This window comes from Buceros rhinoceros, unplaced genomic scaffold (assembly GCF_000710305.1).
Source record: "Buceros rhinoceros silvestris isolate BGI_N320 unplaced genomic scaffold, ASM71030v1 scaffold41019, whole genome shotgun sequence".
NCBI classification, from domain to species: domain Eukaryota; kingdom Metazoa; phylum Chordata; class Aves; order Bucerotiformes; family Bucerotidae; genus Buceros; species Buceros rhinoceros.
This window is the reverse complement of record NW_010430517.1, coordinates 13,657-38,073: the sequence shown is the minus strand read 5'-3', so window position 1 is coordinate 38,073 and position 24,417 is coordinate 13,657. Positions and strand designations below refer to the sequence as shown.

Sequence of the window (24,417 nt, the reverse complement as noted above, 5' to 3'; positions counted from 1 at the left end):
GAGAGCCGGGCACAGGCTTCGCAGCTGCGGGCCTTTGCTGGTGTGAGTAGCCCGTGGGTAATTATATTTGCTTTTGAAAACACGTTTTTTGTACAAATTTGTGGAGAACGTTGGTTCCCGTGTGGAAACGGAGGACTCGGGAGCCTTCCTCCCCTGGCGAGAGGCGTGTGTCTGCTGGAGCGGGTGTGCCAGGGTAGGTAGCAGGGTTGCATTCGTTTGATGCTGGTTTTGTTTGCTGACATTTACGAAACTGACCCTGGGGAACCGGTGGCCTGTTTCGGTCCATCACTTTGCAGGAGGTTCCTGTGCCTCACCAGCCACAGGAGCTGGAGGAAGATCCGTTCTCGCGCTGATCCAGGTGGAAGGGGCCGACCGCGCATCCCAAACTGGGAGCGGCACCTTGCCGGGAGCCACCAGCGGGTCAGACCTAACAGCTGCCTCGTGCTCCTGACGTTCCCAGTCGCAGCCTCTTGAGGCTGGTGCTGCTCAAGGAGGTGCAGTCAGTGACTGCTTCCATGCCAGCGATTGCTGCGCAGAGCTGTGATGACAGGCTGGAGAGCAAAGAGGCCTCCCACCTGCAGTGGCCATTACTGGTGTTACGAGTGAAGTTGTGTGGCTTAACTAATGATTGTAACCCCTTGGTATCAAGATAGCTGTGGTCATCAGAGAGGCTGAAATGGGTAAACAAAACTCTGCCAGTGTACGTGCCTTAAGCTGAACTATTTAAAGCTGATTTAATAGCTTACTGACTTAGTCATCAAGTGGAGCTACTACGGCTTGGCGTAAGTATCTTACTCTGTGTGGGAGTGAAGGGAGAAGGTCAGTGCTTGGATGAGATCCCCTCCTGGAGAGCAAGAATTAACCAGAATTAGGACTGTAGGGCTGACAGAGACAGCCGGCTTTCCCACATCCACTCCTGAGAGCTGTCCTAAGGTATAAAGTGTTTCCTGTAAACAGGTGAAAACCTCCTGGTGAGTCTGTAGCCTTCCCGCAGCTGCAGCTGGTTGGGGGTGCACTGGACAAGTGGTTTATTTCAGGAGGAGCTGGGAGTTACTGCCGGCTCGGTCCTGACACAAGCTCCTCCACATCAGCAGCTGAGTTTTGCATTCTAACACCCACTTTGTCTGGGCTGCCGCAGCTCGTCGTGGTGATTAATGACTGTGCTTCACTTCGTCACCTCATAGCTGGACTGTGGGCACATAACTCCTGTGGGCATGAAGCCCAGTCCGTAGGAAAGGCCAGCCTCGTGCGGGGGGTCTCAGCACCAGCAGGACGTCTTTGACCGCGTCCTCTCCAGCATGACTGTTTGTGGCAGGGCTTGTGTTTGGCTGGGTGAGGGTGGGTGCTGTAGTGCACGTCTGCTGTTGTAGCAAGGAGAACACTAGCAAGCAGCCGTTCATTTAGTGTTCGCGGTGTGTCATGGTTGAGATACAAGGCTTGGGTGGATGTTGGACATTTGGTAGCAATCAGGTGGAAATGGAGCAGAAACTTCTCAGATGACTTTAAACCTTCACCGATAAATCCCCATATAAGGAAGGGAACGTTAGAGCAGTGAAATGGTCTGCTTGGTCGCCTCACACGTGTTGTCTCACAAAGGGCCATTCCAAACTGTTTTCTTGTTCTGTGTTGCTCCTCTAATTGCTACGTGACGGTCTGCACGGGCAGCAGAGGACGTCGTGAATGGTGCTGTTGTCACCAGGAGACCAGCGAGGGACCGGAGCTGTGAGTGGGAAGCCTGAACAGTGTCAGCACAAGAACAGGAGTGCGGCAGGGGGAGTCCGCTGTGTCTTGGAGGTTCGGGATGGCACCTGTCAAGGCTCCAAGGGGCTGCACTGTGTAGATATCAGGCCCGTGTTCCTGTCCTGGCTCGAGGGAACGGGTCCCTCGCTGGTGGTAATCGTGGTTGGTGCGAAGTGAATGAATGTCGTCATTGCCCAGCCGAGGCCCAGGCAGCCCCGCGGGCAGCCTAGCCTGCTTGGGGAGTGAAGGTCACGTTATAAACAGGAGGGAGTGGGACAGCGGCGCACAGCCCCAGCCTGCTGCCCACTCTGAGCCCGAGAGGTGCTCTGAGCTTGTTAGGGCTCACTTCTGTTACACAGCGATTCAATGAGCAAACATCTGTTTTTTCTGTCTTGTGTCACCGCCATCGCTTCTTCCTGTGTGGGGCTCTGGTATCTCGACGCGTGATGGGATGAGCTCAGCCTGAGTTACTGCGGCCCAAAGGGGGTGTCCAGACGTGAGGAATCTGAACAGTTTGGGGAAACCTGCCTGCTGTCAACGCTCAGTGTATGTTTTTAGGATTTATGATGATTGTTGCCACTCATTTGTCTCTGAGCTGACTGCTTCCCGTTCTGTGGAACACTGCTCCACCAGTGGAAAGTTGGTTGTGTGCTGTAACTCCACACTCTGCTCTGCTCACTGAGTGTGACTGACTCTGCACGTGCAGCTTTGGTTCTTCTGGGGGGAGAATTTATTCTAGGGCCTCCTGATAACATAATTTTTGGACCTTTTTTTAGGTTAGTGGGAGGACTTTATTCTCAGATAACTTCATTTAATCTCCTTCTATGACTATTACAGCTTCAGAATTTATTTTAAAAAATTTAGTTATTTTTCTGTACCTCTTTAGTACTGTAGACGCAGTAGGTGGGCTGTGTTCCCGTGGCAGTCCTCTGCAGTGCCTTGCAAAGTCAGTAGGAGCTGTAACTTTTGGGTACTTTCTTGCTTTCATCTGAATTTGCCATGAGCAAAGGGGGAGTTTAAGGTAAAGGACCGACATTGAGACACTCTGTCCCCGTGAGAATTGAAACGAGGGCACGGTAGCCTTTGAATCAGAATCCTCACATAAACCCTGGACTAGTTTAGGAGGTGGTGCTGCTGGAGTCTGGAAGGAGCAAACTGCTTTGCTTACCACGGTTAACCAGTGATGCTCTGGGAGGAGAGGATCTCGGGGGCCAGGGGTGGGCTCCAGCTGCGTGTTGCTGCCTTTGTGCCGTGTTTTGCGCTGGAATCAACGATCAGCAGTGTCTTCACCGCTGGAGCTTTTCTGTGGGCTCTGAATCCAGCCTTGGTCCCTGGCTCGCGGGTTGCCCAGCACCTCTCGGGGTGCTGCAGCCTCGCAGGAGATCTGCCGGTGGCCCTGGTGAGCGCGTGGCCCCAAGCCACTGGGCAGCACAAGTGTTGCTGTCAGCCTCCGGCTGTGGAAAGCCAAGTCAACTTGACAACTCAGAGACACGTGTAGAACTACAGTGGCTGACTCTTAGGTTTTACAGAGGCTGACACCGATACTGTAAGTCATTTATAATAACTAGGTAAAATTGAGTGGGGTTTTTTCCTCAGAAGTACGAACGAATGTAGCTGTTTGTCTGTTGGATCCTGCTGTATCTCAGACTCTGGTTTTTGAGTTTAACTCTGTCATTTCTTGCACTGGAGTAGATGAGGGAAACCTGTTAGTAACTAACAGGGGTTTTTGAGTATCTGTAAATGTTTGGGGTTTTTTTCTGTACATTTCGTTGGTGTTAACAAGGATAATATGATAAAGCAAAAAGCTGAGCTGATATTTCAGCCAAAATGAAAAAACATGAAGTGTCCCATGAGAAAGAAGAGATCGTGCTCCCTCTAGCTTCTCCCTTCGCGTTCCAGGGCTCTCCACAGCACTGCAGAACTGTCAGAAAGGTGGGCAGGGTCTGGCAGTGCCAGCCTGGCCCAGCTCTCTGGGCAGGGGCTGCAGCGCTCCTCGGGAGACCTCTGCCAGCGCCCACACCACCCCGTGCAAACCCCACCGGCCCCGCAGCAGCTCCCTGTGGAGCTGCGCTGGAGACGGCTCGGCCAGGGAGCAGCGGGTGTTTTGGGGCAGGGTGAGCTGTGCACGCAGCGAGTGTCTGTACCGTGGTCCCCCAGCTCTTGCCTGGCTGGTGCTTGCCCAGGTGTTTGAAGGTGCAGGGGGATCTGCCCCTAGCAGAGACAGGAGCAGGGCTCCCCTGCACTGCACTCCTCCGTGCTGGGTGTCAGAGCAGAGCTCACCACAGCAAGCTCCAGAACTGCCCTTGTCCTGAAGGAGAGAGTGCCAAAACTGGTATGAATGTATGCGAAGAAAGACACAGCAGAGGGGGGAGCTGGTGCTGAAGCGGGCAGGAAATGAGGCAGGAGATGAGGGATGTCACGGCAGATGGCCTGTGTGATTGTTGCTTACCTGCAAGGAGCTGATTCCTCTAAGAGAATACAGACGGAGGGTGACCTAGGTAGCTGGAAAACAAAACCCATAAATAAAACTAGCAAGGGCAAGGGAATGTGAGGACTCTCATAAGGAGGAGATACCCTGTACTCCTCCAAAATCAGGATCACAGAATCACAGGCTGGTTTGGGTTGAAGGGACCTTCAAAGCTCCTCCAGTCCCACGCCCTGCAGTGAGCAGGGACATCTGCACCCAGAGCAGGGGGCTGCTCAGGTATTAACGTATTTTTCTTTCTCTTAGGTACAAAGTACTCCTCTTCCAGAAGCTCCTTGCCTTCCGTTGAGGTAATACTGGTGGTTTTTTACTCTTTTTGCTTTGACTCTTCCTGGTTGTGAACGCTAACAAACACACAGTGATGCACAATTCATAGAACACTAGTTAATTTGTTTTTCTACATATTGGCACCATTTCACGATGTACCTGGTGCTCATTCTGACTTGATCCTAAGTGTCTTTTCAGTAAAACAGAAATACATTTTCTTAGGTAACCTAGCCAAGGCAGGTAGAATTTACAGGGAATGCAGACCCGTCAGCAGCACTGTGTGCATTACTAATGCCATGTTTCCTGATTTTAAAGCTCACGGTGGTAAATCTGGCAATTTACTGGCAAGTTACAGGTTCCTCATGCCAAGCTCGTGAGAGCGCTAGAAAGGACTAGTGCGTTTGCACACAACTCGACTGTGAAGTCGTGGTGTTGATGTGTGGAGCTGAGGCAGCAGTAGAACGAGAGTGTGTGCTGGGTGACTTGTCCTTCAGTGTTGTTCGCAGGTTTCAAGGTGTTTGGTAAACGCTTTCCATGGCAGGGCTGTAAACCCTTCCCCGGTGTGTTACTGCTCCGAGGAGGAGAGTCCTCGCTGGCGCTGGTTAGTGTGCACGCTGTGGTGAAATGAAGATTCCGATTGGCACTGCCTGTTCGGTGTCGGGGATCTCACATCGGAATGGTTAGTGCTGAGGTTATTTATTTTCCCACCTGCTCCAAAGGGGGAATAAGGGAATGAGCAGCCTCATGTGCAGCTGCGCTCTCGAGCATGTGCTTAGGGTAGGCCGTGGAGCTGTGGCAAGGACAGATGGAGGAGGCTGCTCGGGGGATGTTTCTGGAAGCCATAGGGGTGCATGGGCATGTGTAAACATGATTGTCACAAACAGTTTGACTAGTTGCGTTCCTACATTCACCAGCTCCTTTTTTTTCAACCCTTTCTCTTAGTCATATCACAGCACAGGGTGTTTGTAGGTTGTTTTCTAGATGTCTGTTCGCTTATTTTATGATTTCATGTTCCAAAAGGGCCCTTTGTGCAGCCAGCAGTGACTAGTGGAACCTTGCCTCTCGTCTGGTGATGGGCATGATGCTTGGTTTGTACTCTACACACTTCTTTCCAAACTCTAGCTCATTGTTACAGCTGCAGCGTCTGTAATACAGCAGATGGGATGGGGGAGGCAGTGGTGAAATGGGTGTCTTGGAGGGAGAGTCTTACAGTTCATGGATGTGAGGGCTGGGTCCGGCGACATGTCTAAAGCCAGCTGTGACCCGTGTCTGCGTTTTGTTTCCCTAAAGAGTTTCTGTGGCCATTCTGGCCAGAGCGCTGCTGGGTGCTTTCCTGAAGGGTAGCTTCGTTCCCTGCTGCGACAGTGAAAGAAGTGACCGTGACCTTGGTAGTGTACACAAGGACAGAAATGTATTTGCAGAGAATATTTTCAGGGTTTTGTACTTTTCTATTTCCTGTAAAGAACAGACTTTGCATTTGGCTCATAATTTCAGTTTATTATCAAAACGTTCTAATCAGATGACAACCTCAGAAAGCTAAAAGGAACATAGGTTTGTAAACACACCTACTCCTACTGTTGCGTCATCTGAGGTGTCTGGTAGGTATTTTTGGAAATCTGTTTGCTTTGATACACAAAGCAGTAAGTTTCTTTGCAATCTGCAAGAGGATGTTTAATACATATCACTGCAGATTTAAAGCCTTTTACCTTCTGAAAGCTCCACCTGATTCTTGCATTCAGCTGTGCAGCGTTACTGGTGTGAGGGCTGATACTGGTCAGAACATGGACAAATGATGTGCAGGGCCAGACCCCAAACACTGAGGAAGTCAGCCTGAAAACGCCACTGTTGGTACAGCCCACTGGAGAGCTCAGTTCCCTAGACTTTGGTCTCTCCGTACCACGTTTTGGTCCAATTTCCCAGTTCTGTGCAGCCACTGATAAAATATATTACAATACTTCAAGTCAAAAGTGTAGCTCAGATTTACATATAAAAACTATGATTTATCCATTACTAGAAACTTTAAAAAAGACCAACTTTAGAGAAAGCAAGAAAAAGCTTAGAAAACTGTGGAAGGGCCTTTGATCGCCATCTGACAGATTACATGTTCAACAGTTAATAAATTAGCTACAGGTTGAGTTTGGCTGGAAAGCAGTAAATGAGCTGTTTTAAGTAGTGGCTTCAGATAGTACACACTGGAGTAATTAGTGAGAAGCTGCTTAAGAACAGCAGGTCTTTGGACTCCTCTTGTATAAATGGTTTCAAGTAAAAATGAAGACATTTGGTAGAACAGATTTATCTGCCCTGCAGAGGGTACAAGTCCCACGCTTAGGAGAGAGCCGTTGTCTGGTTACCAGGGTACGATGCCTAGAACTGCGCGTTACTTACGATTTCCTTCTGCCACCTGATCAGAAATATGCGTCCACCGACTAGTGGGAGTTAATTTTAGAATAAATCCAAACCGCCACTGGCTAGTGAGGAAGAGGATTAATGTCAAGAGAAATGTTACTGCACACCGGCAAGTGGTTGAGATTCTACAGGTTCAGTGACAGGAAGAGCAGCCGATCAGCCACAGCAGCTAATGGCTGCGTTGGCGTTAGTCCTTTATTCGACGTTTTGATGTGGGGCTTTGGGGGGTTATTTTGGTTTTGCTTGTTTAGGAAGAATTCCAGTGACTACTCCAGCGTATTCCCCTAGGTTTTCTTCCCTCCTCCCCTGCTCAAAATTAGTTCAAATGTTCTTTTCCTGGAGAGCCTCTGGAGACGCGAGGTTCACGGTTCCGTCACCAAACGCGGCACTTCTTAACAGGATCCATGTAGCTTGTCTTGGTGCATGAAAAGGCTTCAGAAAACTCCGGAGAGTTCTGCAGTGATCCGATGACCCTTTGAAACAAAACACCACCACAGTGTCACTGCTGCTCGCCTCTGTTTACAGCAAACAAGACAACCCACGTGTTGTAAATTCTATTTTTGGTGTCACCTCAGAGTACTGTGGCAAACACCCGTATTTCTGAGCTCTGAATGTTCTTCCATTTCACCTCTAGAAGTGGCTCTATTTTCTCTTTCCAGTTTGTATGGTTCCTGTTGCAGCCCCTTGCAACACAGGACTGTCCCTTCCTCCATCCCGGCCCTCACAAACTTCCACTGAGTCCACTAGCAACAGGTTCATTGCTGTTTGTTTGTCTTCGCGGGGCAGGAGGGTTTCAGCTCTCTTTTCCTGACAAGTTTCTTGGTAAAGGTGAAACAAGCCCTGTGGTAGAGGACTGTGGTGTAAGTTGTGAGTGAATATTGAGGTGAAGCTCAGCAGCTGATACCTGCAGTAATCTGACTGTCTCCTCAGGATCACAGGCAGGACTCAGGAGCCAGCAGCAGCGCAGGAGAAGCGCAGAGAAACCGTTACCAAAACCTCTTGCATTTCAGTGATCTGGCAGCGCTCTACTGCTCTTAAGGACTAGAACTGCTGCAATGGGGTTTTGCCAGAAACAGAGCAAAAAGTGTTTTGGCTGTGATAAAACTCATATTTGTTATTAACAAGCAGAAAAAAGAGCAGGGGTAAGAATCCGCATCGTTTACTAATACCCCCAGCAGTGTGGGGTGTAGGTCCATAAGCAGGGCTTGCCTGTAGCTGTTATTGTACCTGCTGCCTTTCAACTCTGCATGTTGACTCTCCGAGACAGATTCTCTTTCGCCTGCCTGTGGCGATTTCCGGATCTAAGGCATCTTCCTGTCAGCTGCTCACTTCCCTAGTGGACAAAAGGCTCTCCCTGTCCCATGCTCAGGGCTGTTAGCCCACAAACTAGAATTGTACTGGGCAATTAACCATTTCGGAGGAGCTGCCTGTCCTGCCCGTAAGGGGAAGTAGCCTGTAGCCAGTGTGGCAGGGGTTCAACCAACCAACCAACAATAAAATAACCACCCCTTGCCCCAAATCATTCAAAAAGGTGCTTTGGGAGCCATGGTGACATTTCAGTAGCATGTCACTAGGCAGTAGTTTTGTGGGTATGTCTCGTGTACTGGAATGCTTTCTAGTTTAGAGCTCTTAGGGGGGGCCTCGTCCTGAAAATTACTGCACATTCTATAAATTCTAAAAGGGTTTTTATGGTTTCTCATTAATACTTGTGTAATTCCGTATAAAGTTTGTAGCCTTTGATAGTGATGTAAAACCAGCACGATACATGATCCAAGACATACATAAATTCAGTTACACAAAGATTCTGAGCTAGTGAACTTGAGAGGACTCATGACTGGTACAAATCAGAGATGCAAGGAGGGGGCTCAGTTCTGAAACTGTTGCAGAGCCTCGTTAGTGCTGGGACCAAATTTGGCTGATTGCAGGACTGGATGCATGAACTGCCTCGGGAGAGAGCTGCGCACGGGACACAAACCGCCCATAGAGAAATGCCAGTCAAGTGGCACCTGAAGGAACAGTCAGTGCTTTCACTAAGTGTCTGAGTGTGTGGGGTAAACAAAGTAGTTCTGTGGCGAAAAGCCGTTGAAGGAAAGATTCTGGGATTAATGTACTGAATTGTATCAGGAGAGAAATTGGCTCTTGTGTAGGTGAACCCCGGAGATGACACAGCCTTTCAAAGCCAACAGAGATGTTGAGATGTCTGCATCTCCACTGGATCTCATCTGACCAGATCTATTAGAGCAAAAACATTGTCAGGCTGCTAAGGAATAGTTGCTCTGACGTAAGTTAAAAAGAAAGGCTCGTAGAGAGGCCCAGAGACTTCCACCCTGAACTGCCGCATCTCCTGCCTGACACTGCTGAATTCAAGGGCTCCTATTCTGGGTCCACCAGGCAGAAAATCCACGTTTGCCTATTGCACCTCAGCATACGGGTTTATGATGGACTGAGGGGCAGTGACCTGCCACCTAAAACTCACTTCTCTTACTCTCACAAGAGAGAACAAATAGTGACCTTGTACGGCACCAGGGAGCCTGTTCTGGGCGGCAGGCGTTAGGAGTAGCGCTATTACCGTAACAGTGAAGGTGGGCCACTCTGCTCTAGGACAGAAGGTGGTCTTCCAGCTCTGGCAAAGGTGTCCCATTCTGATGATAGCAAGAGCTATTGACAGATAAGCCTACATCTACCCTGGTAAGCACAAGCCAGCCCCTCGTGTAGAGTTCTCGAGGTTCCACAGCTAAAGGCTCTGTTGACCTCGGAATTGCGCTGAAGGTTATTGTATGTGCTGACCTGAATTTTCCTGGGCTGTGCACATCAGTTTTGATGGAGTTCACGGCATACTCTGGTCTGTATGTTCCACACCATATCTACACACGGAACAAAGAAAAGCGTTTGTTAGCCACCGGATTGTCCAGAAGAGACCAACTGTCATTTCACTACGAAATACCTGATGTCGTGAGAATAAATTCCACATTGGAACACAGAGAAAAATTTCTATTTTTTTAAAAAAGAAAAGAAAGAATACTGTGGTGCTCAGACACGGGCACGTGGGCACAAGAAACTGTCTGCCAGACTTACTTGTGGCAGAACTCAGTGATTTAGGGAAGATGCAGATTACCAAACCAGAGTTTATTTTCACTGCTGTGCAGTGAACACTGCACACAGCTCTGCCAGCTCTCAGTAGGACTGGGAAGGGCAGCCCGCCCCTCCTGACACCTGTTAACCTGCAGCTCAAGAAGTACAGAATACCTGTGCGAAGTTCAGGAAAAACAGCTGCTGGTGGTTCATGTCAAGACCAGGAAGAAGTTTTTCTTTCCCATGCTTTTGCACAAAGTTTTCATAGGCCTGTAGAATGAATTGAGTAGAAATGTTACGACTTCCAGCCCAGACAAAGTGAAACGGTGACAAGGAGACAGGTGGTCTCTTTGATGCAACTGGTTGTGGACTACCTTGGCCACCCGGCTTGTCACACGCCAGCTTTAAGCAGAAGGCGCTCGGGCCATTTCTCAGTACTGTGGTACCAGTGGCCTGACCTAGGATGGTTTTCTCATGGAAGGGGCCTTCTGGCCCTGTTTTACCCCAGCTTTAGTGAAGCTGCCCAAGTTAACTTGGAATAAATGTTAGAGAAACAGGCTTGAAGGCAGTTGATAGTAGCAAAAAGCTGTGAAGGCTAATGGGATAATTTCACTGAGGGGGGTACACCCAGACAGCAAGATTTTTGCATAACTTTGCATCGTTTTAGAGGGGAAGAAGAGTGCCAAGGAGGACAGCTGTCTTCTGAAATACAGAGCTACAGAGAGTTTGTGCCATTCTGCTGCAAGCTGTGTAAAGACTGTGTTCAATTCCACTGGACCATTACCTACTGACCCCGCGGCGCCTTTCACAGGGGTCATTACTGGCTGCATACAGCCAGGTGGCTCTGTGTCAGAAAAGCAGAGTGTGTTCTGTAATGGAAATGGCTCTGATTGCGTTTTCATGAGAATTGCAGAAGACTTTAAAACCTTTCCATAGTAAGAACAGCTGCTTTCACAGGTCTCTGAAGACCATGTATCGCACAATGTGTTGTTAGTCTATCATTACTGACAGAAATGCGCCGGCTAATTGCAGAAATGTTCTGACTAAAGTTGGTGCCAAGCTCCTGCACAAGTAAAGCCCATGAGCGGCATGAGTGCAGGGTGAGGAACGCATGGTTAACAGCTCTTCTGAAAAGGCTCCGCGAGCTTCAGTGGCAACAAGCTGAACACGAGCCAGCGGTGCCACAGCATTGCAAAAAAGGCAAGTGTCATGCTGGGGCACATAAACAGGAGTGTCTTATATAAGATACATGAAGTAATCCTCCTCCTGGACTTGGCAGCGGCCAGGTCTCAGCGGGAGCACTCTGTCCAGTTTTGGGCACTGCACATCAGGAAAGATGTGGACCAACTGGAGAGAGTCCAGCAGAAAGCAGCAAGAATGAGCAGAGGTCTAGCAAACACGACCTATGAGGAAAGATTGAAAGAACTGGGTTTGTTTAGTCTAAGGAAGAGAAGTCTGGGCCTTTCAGTGTGTAAAAGTCTTCAAACATGTAAAAGGTCACTGAAAAGAAAGAAGCCGTCGCTCTCTGCTTCCCTGCTGAAAGCAAAGATGTGGTGGCACCCCAGCTGCAGCAGGGAGGCAGCAGGACGGCTCTTGCGGTGCGGGTGAATGATGCAGAAATGGATGATCCTACCTGCTAGGAGACTAGATGACCTCTCAAGATCCCTTTGGGATGTTTTTTCACTATGTATGTGATGTCATAATAATTATAAACATCTAATTCTGGTTTTGTAATACTTCTGACCTTCTAATTTTTCTCTGGTGACTCCATTCCTTTCAGAAAGAGTATCCCAATTCAGGGCTTTGTACTGGGTTTTTATCTTCCAGTAACTCAGCCTGATGTAATGTGCCACACTGACGCCTCTTTTAGGCTTCCACTCATTATTTAAACGCACATTAATAACAGTATTTGCCCTCAAGCATGTGTATTCCCGTGAAGGAAGTGTTGCTGAAGGCTTTCTTTCCCAAGGCTGTGAGCGGGGTGAGTTGGCCCACATGTCCCAGCACGCACTTTGCCGAGGAACAACAGTGTCCAGTTGGGTTAAGTGTTTTGCTGTAGAACAAGGTGTTCGGACAAGGAGAGGGAGGATCACGTATTTAAGGCCTGCAACCATCAGCTTTGCCAGTAGCAGGGGAAGTTCACAGAGACGCTGACTTGCTTCCCACCTCCCAGCCCACATTCGTCAAGAGAAGACCTCTGCTTCTACTTTTGGCCTCAGAGTAGGCCAGTCTAAGGAGTGAAGTGTCTGTTTCAGGAAGAGGATGAAAATTCAGAAAGCCAAAAAGCATACGAGCCCCCAGGGAAGGCAGAGCGCCGGGAGTGCAGGTGTCACTGACGTCATTGGATACCTGCGCAGGGCACCCAAGTCACTTGAACAAGATGATATTTTGAGCAGTTTTTGAAGAGTGAATAGTGGGTAGAGCTCAGAAGAAAGTCATTGTCCCTCTTTCCTGGCATGAAAAAGCTGGTGGAGACAGGCAGGCAGCTGCTCAGTGCCACGCTTTAGGTAGGTTACAGTCCCAGCGTGGTTCATTCAGTGTTTTCTTTCTACAAATTCCCTATTCACAACAGGAAAAAAACCCCAAACGTAGAGAGAAGGTAGGTGCAAAAGAGTGCGCCAGGACCAGGCACTATGTGTCAGGAAATAGTTAACACAGTGGCTGGTGAAGAGCTGTAACCGTGCCTGGATGATGCAGTAGGTATGGTCCTGCCCCAAACTCAGAACTACTGTTTCTTCTCCAAAGGCTCTGAAATGAATTTCCTAATCTGTGACGGTTTCAGCTAGAACAGGAAAATGGAGACTTCTTACCTTATACGCTTGTCTGACCCCCCCGTTATCAGCAATGTTTTCTCCCAGCGTGTTGATTCCGCTCAGCTGTAAAACAGAAAGTGCAGTTTTCTGAAAAGAAGAGCTATGATATTCAAAGCTGCAAAACTTGGAATCGTCATTAGATTGAATTTAACGTGTGGAAAAACAGCAGAAGAATATGTTGGAACACTCTCCTCTGTTTTTCACGGCCTCTCTGTGAGTCTCAACAATTGAGCACACAGCGTAGGAGACCCTTGGGGCTGGAAGTTCTGTCTTTTCCCTGTTCTGTATGATGGAACACACTGTCAGCAGCTGAAATACCAGTCAGTCGTAGCTGGAGAAATTGCTGCTTCTAAGTGTCTTCTCATTCACTGGAGGTCCCATCCACGAGGAGGTGTGTTCCTCACAGAGAAGCAGGGGCTGGTGCGATCAATGCCACATGTGCTTATATTATGTAATGATGAGATTACTTGTGCATCCAGCTTTGGGGAAAGGAAGTTCAAGCTTCCAAATGTTTTCTTCTGTTCCTTTGTGAAATTAAAAGAGAGCCTTTGAGGGCCCAGAAAGGCTTCTGGGACTGTCACTCGCTCAGAACACAGATCCTGCCCCTGTCAGAACAGGCAGTGTGTGCGTGGAGTTATTATCACAGCCTTTAATTTGAAGAATCTTGCCTGGTTTTTTTTTGGTGTAAGGGCGACAGTGTTGGCCATAAGCCAGGAAAGCATCCTTGTGAAAGAGGGGTGTGTGTTTAGGACAAAGATGTTGGGCTTCCTCATTAAAAACACCATTGGTAGTTACAAACAAACACCACATACGTGCTGTCCACCTGCCAGGTCCCACGAGAAGTTCCCGTACTGGTACACCATGCACTGGGAGAGCTCCTTAAAATTGCGTGCCGATGCTTCGCTCCACCAGTCCACAAGGTCTCCATTCTCATTAAAATTCCTGCCTGCAATAGCATGGTAACAGAATTATGTAGTCAGGGGAGGAAGGGTGTGATGTGGTATGCAGGGTCATGAGTCACTGTAGAACCTCATGCAAAACAGTCGCTGTAACGAGCAGTTGAACAGCTGATGCTCTGCTTTTCAGTTTTTTTTTCTGGAAGCCTCTCTAAGCCCCAGAAGCCTGGCGTGGTTCTGTCCTGAGGGTCGTTGCGGAACTGATCAAGGCACAGCTTAGAAACGCGTGGTGTGGCTGGGCAGCAGGTCGGGCAGCCAGACCCCCGGGTTCTGCACCAGCCCAGTGTCATGCCCTGCTCACTGGTATGGGCAGTTGTGATGTGCTTTGATGCAGCCTTCGGCACCTCTGGTAAAAGCCCTTGTGTGCCGCAGCCCCCATCCTGGGCTGCTGCTGCAGCCTCGCAGCTACAGGAGCGCCTGTGGGATTCTCTGGATCCCGCTTTGGGAATCATGGCAGGGAACGATACTGTGAGGCTGTGAGGCCCCAGACATGCAGCTCTGGTGGTACATGCAAAGGTCACTTCTTCTGCTCTGGGATGGCAGCGCTGAAGCACAGTCTGTGCATTGTAAGTGTCGTAACTGGAAATGCGGAGCTTACCGTTGTCGTCAAACCCGTGGGTGATCTCATGCCCGATGACCATGCCTATGCCTCCGTAATTCAGAGATTTGGGCTGGGACGCACTGAAGAAAGGGGGCTGCAAAATGCCGGCAGGGAACACTGCAAAAAAACCCCATCACACAGTTAAGGACCAGCCTCGTTACCTGACGTGCACAGCGTGAACAGACCGTTTTATGGGCTTCAAGCGAAGTCGTGGTGTTCCCTCGCGTTTACCAGCAGCGGGAAGAGCTGACACACGGGGATGGCAGACCTTCCTGGCAGCAGCTCTGCTAGTTTTTGGAGGCGGAGTGCCCTGCTTTCAGTGCTGCTGCTGGAGTCTTAAGATATAAGGGATATTTTTATTATTTCTTTAAAAGCATTTTGATGCTTTCTCTTCTGTTGTAAGTTATTTTTAACCACAGATGATATTAGACATTTTTATACTCAAAAGCATTATGAAAACTCTTTTACTATACTGAACTTTTCTCTTACTTTTTAAATTTTATTTTTTCTTTGGTTTAATCTACCAGATTTCCATTTTCATTTCTCCAACGGAAAAGCAGCAGAATTAAATGACACATCAGAGAGTGATCTTGAAAGCATCTGGCAGACTTTTAAGACTTAAGAACAGCACTTAAAGGTCCCTCAAAACTCCTGAAACTTTTCTTAAGCCGTATGTAGAAGAAGGTATCTTGGGCTTTGCATTTAAGAGAGCTAGCAGAAGAGACCTGCAGTTTAAGTGGGACTGCATCAAGTCATACTGGTGCGGAGCTCTTCCATGCTATGGCTCATGATTAGGTCTTGAAGTGCTACAGGTAAAGAGCTGGTGAGAGATTTTCTGAATAGACTTGTTTGGGAAATGCTGGTTTCCCTGAGAACCAGAGGTTTTGTTCCGATTGTCAAATGTGGGAAAGTGCTGGAAATGAGAACGCAGAAACTGAGACTAAGCCAGGTTTTGCGCTAATATTTCAGCATTGTTGCATCCTCATGGGGCTCTGTGTTTCTGGCCTATCCTGTGAAATGTTTGGGGATCCTGAGCAGTTCTGTCCATGAACTGTGGACTAACCAGCAGGGTGAAACTCAGCGTCCCTCCTGTACTGCAGAAGCTTGTAGAAAGGGCTTGGTAGGGGGCTGTAAGGAGTGGAGCCGCGTGTGTTCTATGGCAGGAAGCTCCGCCACTTGCCTTTAGTCACTGTTTCCTTCAGGTAAAGGTGGTCTGGACTCCCTGTTCATCCTCTGAAAGGAAGAGGCTGGGGCCACCAGATTTACCCCCCCTTAAACTCCCAGCCCCTCCCCAGTGCTGCTGTTGTCAGGGCTGAATCTCAAGACTCCCTGTTCTGTGCAAAGGCAATTCAAAACACGAGGAGGTGAAAGCACGACGAATGAAACCTCTGGGTTTGCTGCACTGAGGCCCTCTGCAACCCTTGTGATATTAAGGTGGTTTCACTTCTTGATTTTAAAAATATGTACACATATATATATACACACACATAATTTGGCCATTAAATCTGCACCCAGGTAGCAAGTCGGTAAACCTTACCTATCTGATTTCTGCTCGCTGAATAAAACGCATTGACCACAGCAGCTCCACTTATCCACCTAGTAACGACAGAAGAATGAATGGGAGGGTTTCCCTTCTTAATGGCAGAGCTGATGATTACTGGAACGAACCCAGAAACTGAGTAACAGCATCACAGAGGCATTGTGGCTGGGAGGTACTTGGGGAGATTGTCAAGTCCGACACTCCACTGCGCTGCGCTCAGCCTCTCATTGTACGGCAGATGCTCCAATCCCTTAATCGCTTTCATGGCCCTTTCCCTTCATTATCCAAACTGGTTAATGATAGTTTTTGTTTCTATTTCTGCTTGCACTGCAGCATTCTACAGACAAAACTTCCCCTGTAAAGAAACCGAATCCCAGATCCTGAGGTTATAAGGGTACCTAAACACCTGGGGATAACGGCACTTCTTCATAGACTGTTGACCTGAAAGGATTTCTGTGTCACCCTTGCTGTGGTTTCCAGCCACCTCAGACACCAGGACATTCTCAGGACCAGATGTCTGGCTGTTACAGTTTTCTCCTCAAGACAGGTTCTTAAGGAATGAAGATGCAGAGCTCAGCACGGGCTCATGTGGCAGAGGCACAGGTGATTGGCAGTGCTATGGTTTATTTCAGAAGGGCCTACTTGCCCTGGGGAGGGTTCTCAGCATTGCTTTTCGGCCCATCTCAACACCTGGGAAATAATGGGCTTTAACTCTTTCTTGCTTAGTTTCTTATTCTACTGGCTGTCATCAGTGCTCACCTGATGGAACTCCTAGAATCCCAGGCAGGGCTGGTGCTTTGATGTGGGTCATTGTTATACACATTGAATAGTACTTCAGAAGAGGAGTCAGAGAAAATGAGGTGACAGTTCCACACATTCATATGGCTGAGGTTGTATTTCCTGGCTCGGGGCTCTCAGAGGGAAATGACTTTCTGTGGTAAATGATCTATGATAACTGTATTGCATGTGCCAGGGACAAGCAATGCAAAGTGTTCTAACAGTGGCTGTTGCTTGAGTGAGTGAAAATTAATTTGCAAAATAAAATGTAACTCTCCAGGAGTCCGGGAGAGTCCACTCCAGGAGTCCACTCCGGGAGCCAAGGGACCAGACCAGACTGCTCCGGAACACTGAGGCTTCCCCACAATCTCCCAGGTTCTTTGTCCTACTTGCGGACGTAGGTTCAGCCTTTGAGAACTGAGCAATGCCCCGTTAGCTGCCCTCTTCATGGAGGAAAAAGTGAAAAAGGAAGGTCACGAAATCATCACTGATTACCCTGCAAGTACCTCCCCCTGTGGAAACTCGGTGAAAGACTGTACACAGGATTTGTAAATACTTACTCCTCTTTGTCGACCGTTTCTCTAAGCTTTTTCAACCTTTTCTTCTGGGTAAATATTAAATTTTGAATAATATTTTCAAAGTATTCTTCTTCTTTGAAGTTCAACTAAAAAGAAAGAGGGCAAGTCTTTAGTGGTGGTGGTCTTGGTTTGCAGTAAAAGACATGTGGATCTGGGAAGTCTGATCTTACAGACGATGAGCTAAGCAACGCCTTCTCCAGAGAATTCTCCGAGCTCCAACCAGATCTCGGCCTGCAGTGCTCTGCTGCTTCTCAGAGCTGATGCTGTGGCTGGATGTATGTTAGCAGCTGTGTAATATTTTTCAAGAGATCTTTATTCCCTCGTTATGTATGTATTCTGGGTGGAGTTTAGCATGTGTTGGTTTGACCCTGATCTCTGGAGCTGCCCACCTGAAAGCAGTAGCGGCCAGCAGCCGCTTTGGAAACACTGCACGCCGTGGGCGCCGCGTTATATTCCAGTGCAATCCCGCTAGAATTTACATGGTCCCCTGGGATACCATCAGACACCTTCTGCCGCCTGTGCTGGGTTGGCTGTACCATGCTGGCTCTTACCCCATCCTCATTAAGCCGCATGGCTGAGCACACGGCTGAGGTGTCACGGGTTGGCTTGGCCACAAGGGCTAATTCAGCGCTTTTTCTCTTCAGCCCCTTTGCTGATCCCAGCGCCCGCTGCGGACACTCACCTCCTGGTACTCGCTGTTCAGCTTACTGTCGTCTGTCAGGATCTCGTCGGGGTAGCCAATCCTCTCTCTGATTGCTGTGGCCTGCGGACAAGATCGTTTGATAGCCGTGGCGGATCCAGCCATGTTTTTAAATCAATCATAAATTATCTAGTAAATGAATACGGAAACAACTGCCAAAACCCAGGACTTTAATTGCAAATAGGTTTGTTTACCCTTTTTTATTCATTGCAAGTACTCTAAAGTTTACGGTTAATTATAATACTGGAAAAGTCTAGAAAGTCTGTTCTGTTCCTTCCTGCGTAAGTAACCTTACAGAAACCCACAGAGCCAGCCAGAGTTACTTCAGCCGTGCTTTTGAGTGGAAAGGCTGGTTCAAACCAATACTAGAAATCCTGAAAGATTTGACATATTTTACAGCATCTAAAAGAGACATACTGTTAATAACGGGACTTCTTAAACTTTGGAACATTGTAGGAAAACAGACATTTCTGGAGATTTGTACCATTTGACTTGGTTTGGGTCTGTATCTGTGTTTCTTAACGAGCTCCCATGTCTGCAGGGGAGTGAAATCATTTCTTTAAATGTTCCCAGATATTGACAATTCGAAGTCCTGCACAGAGTCTTTTAACCCAAACCTTACTCGGTTCCTTTTGATAGCCAGATACTGGTTCGTGTTTGAAAACGACTGAAATCCCGATCTTCAGAGAAATACACATCATTACCAATATTTAAGGTTTAACTTACTTTCTGCTCTGCTTTCTTTTTGGTTTCTGCATCCATCCAGGTAAGTTCATCTAGGGTTTTTATAAAAACATCACGTATGTCTGCAATCATTTCCTCCACCTTGGAAAAACCAGCAGAATGTTACAAATCCACATCAAATGATCCAGTTAATTTTCCAGGGTCCTAGTAGGTTTATGGCAGACTTGGTTTTCCTGCACTAGCTGCTTGAGTGTATGCTGCCTATGGGCCCACTCCAGACCAGGAGCAGGAGCAGGTCACAGTTTCGCCTGTCCCGTGGGCGGAAAGGGTCGGGGGCAGCTCACGGGGCAGTGCCGTTCAGTCATTCAGGTCACAATCTCTGTCACATCTGTCTGTGGGAAGCTGGGCATCTGATAAATGATCGAGTGTGTCAGCCACCAGCAGTGGCACATCTGGAGTCTGGGTTATGCTAGGGGTGACAGGAGTCAACTAAGGCTGAACTAAGGTTAATTTTCAGCAATTCTCTGTGTGAGTGACAGCCAACAGAAAAAAACTATTGTCCCTGTGCCCCGTGTTGGCAGGATGGGATCTCGCATCAGTCCCAAAGAACAAGCAGTGACTATTCATGTCAGGAAGTGCTGTTCCTTGGTGACCGTGTTGGCTCATGCACGGTCCATCACTGTGTGCCAGGGCTGCCAGAGGCTCAGGGCTGGCTCACAGAACCAGCGGGGCAGGCAGATACCTCTTGCCCTCCAAGTGTGCGCACGTAATCGCTGTGTTTCCACGCTCCTGCTTGCTGTGGCCATTAGCTTGCAGAGCAGGCCAGCGCAAGGGCTTAGCTGCAAAGGAATGACCCTCCTGGCACGTATGTCCTTGTTGCTCCTCAGTGGTAACTGACTGAGAAGCAAAGCTGAAGGTCGGGTCTTTCAGAAAGGGACCTGCTATACAGAAAAAGTCCATAAAAAGTGTAGTCAAAGCTGTGTGAAGAACTGCCTGGTAAGGGACAACAGAGTGACGCTTAGATGGCACACAGGCTAAGTTTGCTAAAGTGCTTTACCACATGTTTGCTGTCTCCAGCAAATGCTTCCTTGACATATAACCGTCCCACCGCATTCTCCATCTTGCCATTGACGTAGTTTGCGCAGCGCCGCCAAACAGCAGTTTCTGATGTTGTGCCATAAAGTGCCTGTGAAACATAAACCTTAGGTAAAACAGGAACATCTGGGCCCACAGACGGTGAAGGAGAATGGTGGCTGACTGGCAGATGCTGCTTCAGAGCCCAGTCGATCTTAAAACACGCGTTTAATTCTCATTTGCGTTTATGGCAATTCGGGGGACTCACTCTGTAACGGGAACATCTGTCGCAGGCTGAGGAAATACCAGAGTCATTAGCAATGTTCTTTATCCATTCTAAACGTGAAAGGTGGAGAAGAGAAAACTACTCTACAAGCTAAGAGCGGGAGAGGTTAAAGAGGAGGACCCTGACACTAAGCTGTCCCTGTTCCGGCTTTGACACGGCCCCTGGGGTCAGGCAGCAGAACAAGTTCTGCAGTGGTGAGATGGTGTTCCTGCCCACCGGCAGCTGCTGTCACAGCCTCCCACCTGCCGGAGCTTGCAAAGTAGAAGCTCGTTTAGTCTCTGTGATGTTGCTACAAGGTATGCCAGGATTTGTCATGACAATGTGTAATTCGTGGTACAGCTGAGTGGATAATAGAGCACGGTGACACCCGGGTGCAGGGAATAGAGCCGGCAGTGTCGCTACAGGGCAGCTCGCGCAAGTCGCTGGGTAACGAAGTTTCTGTTCCATAACGGAGCAGCTACCCAGCTCTTCAGAGGTACAGATGGATGACTTCTGGTGTTACAAGCTCTCTAGCCGCTACATCTCAAACGGAATTACGAGGAAAATGAGGTTTCTTTTCACCCCAAAGCATTAGGGACACAGCAGTGGTCTTTTGGAAGGGTGACCAGCACAGAACAGCGCTGACCTGTCTGCTGCGGGTCTCCCTGCAGCGCCTGCCAGGCTGGAGCTTTCTGCAGCTCCTTCCTGACAAGCTGAATGGACTAGAAAATCTGTCCATCCTGAATCTATTTCTTTCTGATGCTCCCTGCACACAAACAGGCTGCAGCCGTAGCTGTTTGTTTATAGAGCAAGAGCTGTACAAGGAACACGTGCACATAAATGGGACGGTTCTGTTACCACAGTGGGGATTAATTTAGATTCAGAAAAACAGGGAGACCCAGTGCCAGACAGTGCTCTTCAAACCCACCCAGCTATCAGGCACATAGCAGGTCAATGGTGTGCACACTCCATTCAGCAAACACATTGAGCTTCTGCATGCACAATTCAAAATACATTAAATTTTTATAGACTACAAGTACATAACAAAATTATCTTCTACAGTTCTCAAAAGTCATCTGTACAACTTAAAGGGAAATGAATTTCTGTACCTTAAGAAAAGCGTTCCTTGTATCCTTGTAGTTACGGCTCAGGCTGTTGACAAGATCCATTATGAAGCGCCAGATTATGTAATTCTGAAAGTCTCTGTTTATCAAAACACCAGTAATGAGCTGGGGATGTTTTGAGGCTTTTCAAGGTTGTTGGAAATAAAATGCAAGTGAGGGAAGTACCTCCCGCCCCTACCTGGCAGTGTAGTTAGTCAGAATAGGCTTCAGCCTGAGGAGGTATTCTGGATCATAAACGATGACATGCTCCGTGTTCTCGATGTTAATTTGTACAGTGGACATTATCTCATTTATGAATTTTGACCAGTTGAATACCTGGAAAATCAATATCCATTATTATAGGGTTAAATCATGAAGAAACAGTATTTAGCTGTTTTTCCAGTTTAAACACGTTTGCGTAGCACAGGTGCTCTGCCTTTAGTTCTCCTGACAGGTGCTCTACTTGTAAATGGAATCGTATCTGAGATAGTTTATCTATCTCCTCTGTGCTCCAGAATCCTACTAACATAGGGCGGTGTTCCGCAGAAAGGGCCGAGGTGTTGTTTTCATTTCCCATTAACATAACTACAGATAGCAGTTACCACCCCTTCCTTTTAGCCTGGAAAAGCAGAAGCGGAATTTTAAGTCAAATTTTCAGTTGCAGTATTTGGTCAGGACCTTTGAACTGTCACAGCCTGATTTGAGCGCGGCGTGTCTGTACCCCAGGGGCAGAGTCGTGCTCTGTACAGTCCATTCCCCACACCGGGGCAGACCCATGCAGCCGGGCTGCGGGCAGGCAAAGCATCCAGACCGCGCGCAGCCGTGGCGTGGGGCCTCCATCGCACAACGCGGAGCCACTGAGTGGCACTAGTGGGGGGTTGTCACCTCCGCACACCCTGCCAGCAAGTTCACACTTTTTTTTTTTTTTTTTTAATATTTAAAGCTTTCCTATTGCCTGTTACTCTGCAAAGTCCTGGCGACTCTTTCGCCAGTCTGTACGTTTTGGGAGCAGTGTCGCAGGAGGAGGTAACGTGTTCCCACAGACAAGCTGAGGAGAGCAGGCCAGCTTTCAGGAGTAGAATCAGTTCAGGTTGGGAAGAGAAGCCGCAAACTTCAAGCTACTCTTAGGAATAATTGCCGTTCTACCCGTAGACCATTACAGCAGCGCTACCAGCTCCCATCATGTGTCTTTTGAGCATTTCTGGATGAATTTAGATGAGTTGATTATTGCTGATCTGCAGCACTCCCCAGGAACTTAAAATAACCGGGGCAATGCCATTCCGTGACAAGAGGAGTTGGCTTCTGCCATTATGACTGTAATGGTAACCGTTCAACTAAGACCTGGGGGAGGAGGCAAATTATGAAACAAATTAAGCTCGGCAAAAGTGAACCGTCATATAATTTAAAGTTGAAGAATTTCAAGTCAATAAAAATAGCAGTGATTATGAAACTGTGGTAGGAGTAATAGTATTTCATCGTACCTCAGTGGCCTCCCAAGACTCAACACTGCACTCTGGCCAGACCCACCACAGGCCCTTCCCGGGACACACGAGTTCACCCGCGTGCCTGCGGTGCAAGGTCATTTATCGTAAACCCCATCCGTATCTCGTCACACGTGATGTCACTGCGGGGCACACCTATGTTATCAACTCTTTGGCTGTTCTTTAGCCGGACTTGGTGGTGCCAGGAGTTAAAGGTTACACTGCACAAACGGCACCAAGCTCAGGGTACGAGGAAAAGCAGAGCTGAGCCGTCCTGGGGGAGCTGCAGCAGGAGGAATGGGGAGATGTTTCCCGATTCAGAGTCATGATGTTCTGGGCTCCTTTCTGCTGGCCTTCTCCTTTCTGGCTGAGGGGGTGTTGGACAAACAGGACTTTTTGTCCTGAATCTACACCTCTGGATAAATGGAGATTGGCCTGTGGAGTCACAGTACAACATACCTGAGTCCCTTGGTGGCCCCAGGCTGAACTTTTGTGCTGGGCTCTCTGGAGCTGCTGTGGTGATTATAGAATGGGAACGTACTGGTACTCTGCAAAGGCTCCTCTCCTGATCTCCAGTGAGGGTTACGTGTGTGCAAGTAAGATTTACCAGACTGGTCAGATTTACCATCCTGAATCCAGGAGGGTAAGTCAAACTCATGGTATTTTTTTCCTTTGTCCTCTTCTATCTCTGTATGTTGAAGCCGAGGGCAAGACCTGCCCTCCAGTTAGGAGGGAGAGCGGGTACAGCAGCACCCCCTTTCACATCCCACCTAACGCCTCCAGGTGGTACCTGGGTAAGGTGGTGTGCACGTCAGGTGTCCCCTCCAACTTTAAACAGGTCTTTGCTCAAGAAAGAAATGTCTTTAGAAGAAAAAATGGTCAGGCTCCATTGTTTAATCATCAGTCATAAAATAGAGGTTAAAATACCAGATTATTGATCACTCACCTTATGATTGAACTCCAGTGAGAAGTTCTTTTGGAGGTCAGCCAAGGTCATTTTATTGTACAGCAAAAGTGGATCATTCCTGTCTTCAGATCTTGTTGTTGCCTATCAAAGTCAATCACGAGACGATTACTAAGTACACTGAGTGGTAAGTGGAAGTAAAAAGAAAGAAAGTGAAGTATTTCCAGCTTAAAATGTAAGTTTGCATTAACCGTGAGTAGGTTCCACGTAAATAAGGACAGCGATTTATAGATGAAGAACGTAAAAGGACAGGTTTAATGAACTACATTTCTGACAGTAAAACAGAGATTTACTTCCTGGGGTTTTTTTGTTACTTTTTGGATTTTTGGAGCAAGGAGAGATTTGACCCATTTAAACTGTTCTGAAAAACCAGTCCTGCCAAGTCTGATTTTATCTCTCTATATACCATTAAAAGAAGATTTCTCTTCCGCTTCCTCTTCCCTAATCTGTTGTGCATTCAGTGCTTTTTTCTGTGTTTTCTTTAACCAGTTCCCAGGAGCACAATGCCAGCTCTCTCCCAGTAACATTCAGGCTGGTGCTGCGTTTTTGATGAGAGGGTCGGCCATGCGGCGGTAGCAGCTTACCCACCCCCAAGTGTACTCTCCACCAGCAGCCCCTGCTGCGGAGACACGGCAGTTGTGGTCTCCTTTCGTACTCCCCTTCAAATCTTTCTCCAACAGATTCCTTTTCTTGTAATGCTTTTCCATCTCTGATCTAAGTCCAGAGGTGTGTTTCTCAGGAAAGTGCAAAGAAAATCAAAGTCAGATGGGTTTAGCTTACACAAATATGGGGTGGGGGGGAAGGTCTTCCTCTGCCAAACACGTGCCCTTACTATCGGTGTGACTTGAAAAACAGCTGAAGCTAGAAAATCTGTTTTTAGCTTGTTTTACTGTCCTCCTCAGCTTCATGTC

The 24,417-nt window shown here is 48.1% G+C and overlaps 1 protein-coding gene across 1 annotated transcript in view; it reads right to left on the bottom strand.

The window, feature by feature from the left end:
• Window positions 1-7,271: 7,271 nt before the first annotated feature.
• Window positions 7,272-24,417, bottom strand: part of MME (membrane metallo-endopeptidase) — a 28,298-nt gene continuing 11,152 nt past the window's right edge. Inside the window, exons 9-22 of the mRNA XM_010143064.1 lie at window positions 23,489-23,590; window positions 21,261-21,397; window positions 21,068-21,161; window positions 19,677-19,805; window positions 18,662-18,760; window positions 17,918-17,998; window positions 17,218-17,321; window positions 15,878-15,936; window positions 14,338-14,457; window positions 13,596-13,729; window positions 12,781-12,846; window positions 10,145-10,240; window positions 9,686-9,762; window positions 7,272-7,371 (exon numbers count right to left, since the gene is read on the bottom strand). Of these exons, the coding sequence (XP_010141366.1) occupies window positions 7,272-7,371; window positions 9,686-9,762; window positions 10,145-10,240; window positions 12,781-12,846; window positions 13,596-13,729; window positions 14,338-14,457; window positions 15,878-15,936; window positions 17,218-17,321; window positions 17,918-17,998; window positions 18,662-18,760; window positions 19,677-19,805; window positions 21,068-21,161; window positions 21,261-21,397; window positions 23,489-23,590 (1,398 nt within the window). The remainder of the gene's footprint in view (window positions 7,372-9,685; window positions 9,763-10,144; window positions 10,241-12,780; window positions 12,847-13,595; window positions 13,730-14,337; window positions 14,458-15,877; window positions 15,937-17,217; window positions 17,322-17,917; window positions 17,999-18,661; window positions 18,761-19,676; window positions 19,806-21,067; window positions 21,162-21,260; window positions 21,398-23,488; window positions 23,591-24,417) is intronic.